We start from the raw sequence: 6,463 nt of genomic DNA, 5'->3' as shown, positions 1-6,463 counted from the left end.
CTGCTGAACGGGGGCTTTTTTTCCCCAAAGTGCCAGGAGCTGGGGCCGGTGGGGCAGCCATTGCTGGGCTGGAAGAGGGACAGGGGATGGGTCTGGCCTGGTTGATTCAGAGATTCAGCTGCATCAAATCAGGACAGTGATTTGAATCTCTGAATTGAATCACTGTCCTCTGAATCAGCCGAATCCGAAGCAAATACTAGCCGCTTTGCACCGGCCTACTAGAGAGCCCCGTGTGCTGATGGGTGCAGGCAGCTCACACCATGTGCAAATGCTCCGTGTGTGGCACTGCACATGTGTGTGACACAATGCTCCATGCAGGAGCACTGCATGTGTGTGTGTGACAACGTGTGCGTACGCTCCGTGTGTGCACCACTGTGTGAGCACTGCACATGCATGTTAATGCTGCATGTGGTTGTATGCAAATGACGCTGCCTGTGTGAGAATGCTGCACACGAGTGATCCGGCGTGCGCGTGCGCACACACACACACACACACACACACACACACACACACACACACACACACGTGTGTGATGCTATGATGACTCTGCCAATGTTTGCTAGTGCTGGTGCTGCTGCTAGTGCTGGAGTGGAGGGGGTCAGTGGCTCATGGAACTGGGGCTGTGCTGTGGCAGGTGCAGGAAGCAGGGCTGGAGGCACAGCAAGAGATGGCCCAGCTGAGGGGCCTGCAGGAGAGGACCCAGGACCTCCAGGCTGACAAGGTAATGCATGCAGCTGCCCCTACCCTCACTCCCTCCCGGCCTGTCTGGCAGCTGGGGACCCATCAGCGTGAGAGGGCCTCACCCCCATGCACCCCCGGGGAGGAGTGGGGGATGCTTCCCCATGGCACTGCGGCAGGGCAGACCAAGCCCCAGCTGGAGGCCCAGACTAAGCAGGATGTGGGTTGTCAAGCAGCAGCCCTGGCTCAGGTGAGAGGACATTAGCTCTCTAAGGCATCAGACAAGGCTGCACAGCTCGCCTGGGTCCTTCCAGCTTTGCTATGGTATCCAGCACCACACCTGGAGCAGGAGGGGAGGAGAGCCCAGCTGGCTCTATACAGACAGGAGCGGAGCCAGAAAAAAAGCAGCCCAAGGGTCGGGATCCCTGTCCATGCCTGGCATGGGTACCTCATGATAGGCATCCTGTAGGGCCACACACATCCTGGGCTGCTGTGCCAAGCGTGGCCCACATAGACGGTGCCTGTCGGAGGAGCATGATTCAGGCATCTGGCTCAGAGCAGGGCTGCATCCAGCAGCTGCCCTGGGCAGGCCCATCCCAAAGTGCAGGCAGCCCTGGCCAGCGTGACAGGGTGCTAAGGGCCCAGGGGCTGGTGGCAGCTCTTTGAAGCGCAGGCTCTGACACTAGCCCAGCCTGGCTCCCCGCCTGCCAGGGGCTGCTAGCAGCCTGCTTCTCCCCTCCACACCACTGTGGCCTAGCACAGGCAGGCCTCAGAGAATCTGATTCTACATTAGGACAAGCAGAGTGACCAGGAGGAGGTGCAGGAACAAACTAATCCTGAAGTCCAGCGGGCCAGCAGGATGCACATGGAGGGTGACAAGATCAAGGACATGGAGAAGGTTCCAGCTCTCCAGCTGCCCTCTCTCCAGCCCCTCTCCCACTGCTGCCCCTTTGCCCCCAAGTCCTCTTCCCCAAAAGGCAAGGCCACGCTGCGCCTGCTTCCCTGGGACCTAGACTGAGGACGTCACGTGAAGCATTGCCATGGAGGGACTGCAGCATGGAGGGGAGCTGGGGGCTGACTCAGCTCAGTACTTTGGCTGTCTGCAAGGAGCTCTGTGGGGATGGGACGATCAGGACACCCTGCCAGAAACTGGGCTCTGGGACCTCCCAGCCCACTGCAGAAGGGTCACTCGCCAGGGAGAGCTACAGTCACTCCAGTCCCAGCTGGATTGGGACGGCCCACCACCTGGCCAAGCTCCTAGTGTTTGTGCCAGCCCCTGAGCCCTGTGCTCCCTTCTGCGCCCACTGGAGATGTGCAAGGGCACACACACAGTCAGTGGCAGAGCCAGGAATAGGTCTGGGCCCTGCTCCCCACTAGAGCCCCCGTGGCCCTGTGTCTCTTCCCCACTCTGTGCCCCACATCAGGGTCTCTCTCCCCTGCTGCTGGTGCTGTGTGGCGCAGACCAGCCTGGTGCTCTGCCCTGCAGTTGGCTGTGGATGCCACGTGCCGCGCCGCCCAGGATGCCCAGTTTTCAGAGATGAAGCAGGTGGAGATAGACCCCAAACAGGAGGAGATGTGCCTGGACCAGAATATGGAAGTGAAGTGCCAGAACGCCATGCAGATGCAGGAAGAGCTGGAGCAGGAGAGGCAGCCAGAGGTGATCCGGTAAGCAGGAAGGCCCTGCCCCAGCACAGCCAGGCAGCAGCTGCCTCAAACGTGGGCACTTCCCACATGCAGCACCTCACATGAACGCTGAGACAGGAGCACCCCCAGGCTCAGCCTCCCCTGCTTAGCCACGGGATGGCAGCCTGGGAGCAGACCTCCCAGCCCAGCTGGCCTTGCAGGGGGTCCTGCTGGCAAGGAGCCTGGGGCCAGCAGGGAGCACTTGAGACAGTTCTTGTGTCTCACCCAGGGGGAGCCAGATCAAGAAGCAAGGAAAGAATAACATGGAGGAGAGGAAGAGACGGCAAAAAGAAAGGGATGCCCTTGCGGAGAGTTTCTCTATACTCAGGAATATGCTGAAATACAAGAAGCAGAAACTGGAGCAAGGGAGGCTGTATGACCAGTGCATCCTGGACTACCAGAAACAGAGAATGATACGCATCCAGGGGCAGGGAAAAGGGCCTGCGGAGCCCGAGTGGTGGCTGGAACGACCTGCTCTGGTCTCAGCATTGCTTGGCCTAGAGGAGAGCACTCGAGAGCCCCATGTGCTGATGGGTTAAGGCAGCACATACCATGTGCAAGTAAGTGCTCCATGTGTGGCACTGCACATGTATGTGATACAGTGCTCCATGCAGGAGCACTGCATGTGTGTGTGTGACAACGTGTGCGAATGCTCTGTGTGCATCACCATGTGAGCACTGCACATGCATGTTAATGCTGCACATGACACTGCCTGTGTGAGAATGCTGCACACACTGTCTCTAGTGGGTTATGGAATAGAGAAAATCCCACACAATTTACTGATTCGTTTTGATGCACTGGCTGGGGGAGTAGTTAGCTGATTGCACGATTTCACAATGATTACACACTTAATTCATACAACACAATTTTATTTTAAAATTCTTTGCTACGTATATAACACTGCTTAGCCTTAAGAAACACCACAAACATTAAGAACACAATAATTACATATATCAGAAACAATGCTCCGAATGCACTTCCTTCCCAAACAATGCTATAAGAATTAGTGTTACAAAAACAACTACAATTACAACTAAAAGTTAAATTTGAATCAATACTATTATTTTTCATAATATACTTACAATCCTAGAATTCCAAGAAGCCAAATACCAAAATATGGTTTCATTCCTCAGTAGTACAATTTAATGTGTTGGCCTCAGTAGTACAGTTCAATGGGCTCGCCTCAACAATACAATTCAATAGGCTGGCCTCAGCAGTGATAGGACTAAGTCCCCTTCCTTCAGTCCCTTCCGGGCGCTCTGCAGCTTCAGCGTGAGCTAAGAGATTCGTGTTCACGGAGAGGGTGGTTCAGGTGATCAATCTGATCCGGCCTACACTTGCGATTCTTCCTTCGTTGTTCTACAAGTGAAGTCACCTCCAAATTGGGACAGTAAGTTACAGTTTTTATTGAGTGAGCTGCCGTCTATGGGCTCCTCCTACTCAACCTGTCATTACCCCCAAATTTGGGCTTGGATTTTACTCAACAGATTCTTTTGAAATTACCTTTGGGAAACTTCCATATCACTGCAAATTCCCTTTTCTTACCAATCTGGTCAAAAGGCCTTAGGGTTTGATCTCTCGGAACTCAGGATATTTGCTCTCTTTGTAAAAGACTTCTAAAGATAAAATTAAAATTAAGACTTTAAACAAAGTCAGGACCTTTTGCACGTAGTCCAAAAACAATGACTTAGATAAGGAGATAAATCTTATCTTCTTCCTGAAACTGGCTAATGGGCAACCATTACAAATATTCAAACTATTTCATTCAATATGACACACACAAGTAACCTGGCGCACGCATGGACTCACGCACGCACACACACACACACACACACACACACGGGTGACGCTATGATGGCTCTGCCCATGTTTGCTGGTGCATGGGGTGGGTCAGTGGCTCATAGACCTGGGGCTGTGCTGCGGCAGGCACAGGAAGCAGAGTTTGAGGTGCTGCAGGAGGACGCCTATCAAGAGAAGCAGGTGGAGATGGCCCAGCTGAGGGGCCTGCAGGAGAGGACCCAGGACCTCCAGACTGACAAGGTAACGCTCACAGCTGCCCCTGCCCTCTCTCCCTCCTGGGACCCATCAGATTGGGAGGGCCTCCCTCACATGCACGCCGGGGGAGGGGTGGCGAATGCTTCCCCATGGCACTGTGGCAGGGCAGGCTGAGTAGGACGCAGGTTGACATGCGGCGGCCCAGGCCCAGGTGAGAGGACGTTAGCCCTCCAAGGCATCAGGCAAGGCTGCACAGCTCGCCTGGGTCATTCCAGCTTTGTCGTGGCAGCCAACACCGCACCTGGAGCAGGCAGGGAGGAGAGCCCAGTCAGCTCTACACAGGCAGGAGAGGAGCCAGGCAAAGCCAGTCCAAGGGTCGGGGCTGGCTCCCTGGGGGAGCAGGGGCAGCATCTCAGCCTGGCTCCTTGCTGCCTGGGCAATGCAGTCAGGGCTTCCCTCCCTGCAGGACATGCTCTGGGCCATGTGGAAGCAGGAGGCCAAGGAGCAGGAGTGGTGGCATAGGGACTTGCTAGCAAAAAATGAAAAATTGATGAAGATAATGGAGCTCCAGGTCATGCTGCAGCAGAGCCGCATGGAGTATATGGCCCACAAGCTGCTGATGCAGGCGAAGCGGGACTGCAGCCATTTTGAAGAGTTTTTCAGGTAAGGCAAAGCATGGTCCATCCCCTGAGCAACAGCGGGGTCCCAGGCAGTGGAGAGTGTGTACCTACAGCGGCACCAGGCTGGGCTGAATCAGGCCTGCCCAGTGCAGCTCCTGCCAAGCCTGGGGGGCAGGAGCTACAGTGGAGATGACCCAGCTGGGGCAGACATAGGACCCTGTGTCTGTGGGAGGGGACAGAGCAGCCCCTGGCAAGAAGGTCAGGCCCTGCCAGCCTGCTGTGGGGAGGACAGGCACTGCCTGTGCACAGGGCTGGGCTGGACTTTGTTACCGGTGCTGGTGTCTCCCCGAGGGTGGAGCGAGAGGAGAGGGAAGCCAAGCGAGCGGAGTATGGTGAAGTGGTGCAATGCCAGATGCAGGAGCGCCAGGCGCAGCTGGTGCAAAAGCAGGCCACCTGCTTCGAGGATGAGAAGCACTTACAAAAGGAGATACAGTGGCATGCAGACCGCCTTGGTGAGCTGAAGAAGAAAAGGATGGAGGAGCTTCAGTGAAGGTGGGGGCTGCACAGGGATGGACCATGGGAGCTGGGAGTGGTGCTGGTCTCAGGATGATCCCCACCAGCATCCGGCACAACTTGTGCTGTCTCTTCCTTCCCTCCCTCTTCACCCTGTCCTGGGGCAGGCTGAGCCCCTGAGACTTGCCAGGTGGTACAGGAGCGGGGCTGGGGCCCAGGCTGCTAGCTCAAGACAAGCCTGCTGCAGCAGGTCTGACCACAGGAGTGCGGGGAGGAGGTCACTTTGCCACGTGCTGTCCTGAGCTGCCCTTCCTGTCGCCCGGTCTAAGCCTCCTCCTGCCCTGCACGCTCCCTTGCTCCCCAGTGGATGGATCTCCCTGTGGGAGCAAAGCAAAACAAGAGTCCCTCCAGCTGGACTCAGCCATTGCCTGTTGTTACCAATCAGCCCTGCTCCTGTGGGACTGAGGTGCCAGATATGTGCTCCCGTGCTCCCCAGTGGCTGGATCTCCCTGTGGGAGCAAAGCCAGACCAGAGTCCCTCCAGCTGGATTCAGCCATTGCCTGTTCTTACTAGTCAGCCCTGCTCCCGTGGGGCTGAGGTGCCAGATGGGCTGCTGGGCCCCTCGGGGCTGGCTCTGGGCCCTGGCACAGCTGGAGACCCCACGGCAGGTGGCCCTGGAGCAGACTATTTTTTTTTCCTGTTACCAAAGTCACTGGCCTGCCTGAGATTTACCGTGTTGGAGTGGAGCACAAGGCGTTCAAGCCAGGCCCCAAGGGGCCCATTCACTGACTAGCCTGCCCTGGGGACTTCCACAGGGCCTTTCACGTGTGGCCTCCCCCCGGCTTCCCCCCTGTAAATATTTTAGGTTTAGACATAATAAATAATGCTGTTATTGGAGCTGGCTGTGTCCATTGCTGTCACTCACCTGAGCCAGCCTGGCCGGCAGAGTGGATCCAGCTGGGGCCTGTGCGGCT

At 56.4% G+C, this 6,463-nt stretch overlaps 1 protein-coding gene across 1 annotated transcript in view; it reads left to right on the top strand.

Annotated features, from left to right (window-relative positions):
- The window catches only part of LOC112550730 (cilia- and flagella-associated protein 45-like), a 9,562-nt gene extending 3,240 nt beyond the window's left edge, over window positions 1-6,322 (top strand). The window contains 8 exon segments of the mRNA XM_025207278.1: window positions 635-721; window positions 1,472-1,576; window positions 2,165-2,343; window positions 2,591-2,804; window positions 4,288-4,401; window positions 4,823-5,019; window positions 5,328-5,488; window positions 6,199-6,322. Coding sequence (XP_025063063.1) covers window positions 635-721; window positions 1,472-1,576; window positions 2,165-2,343; window positions 2,591-2,804; window positions 4,288-4,401; window positions 4,823-5,019; window positions 5,328-5,488; window positions 6,199-6,278 — 1,137 coding nt within the window. The 3' untranslated portion in view covers window positions 6,279-6,322.
- Window positions 6,323-6,463: the final 141 nt, after the last annotated feature.

This window comes from Alligator sinensis, unplaced genomic scaffold (assembly GCF_000455745.1).
Source record: "Alligator sinensis unplaced genomic scaffold, ASM45574v1 scaffold919_1, whole genome shotgun sequence".
Taxonomy (NCBI): Eukaryota; Metazoa; Chordata; order Crocodylia; family Alligatoridae; genus Alligator; species Alligator sinensis.
Note: the sequence above shows the minus strand (reverse complement) of the source record. Positions and strands in the feature narration are given on the sequence as shown.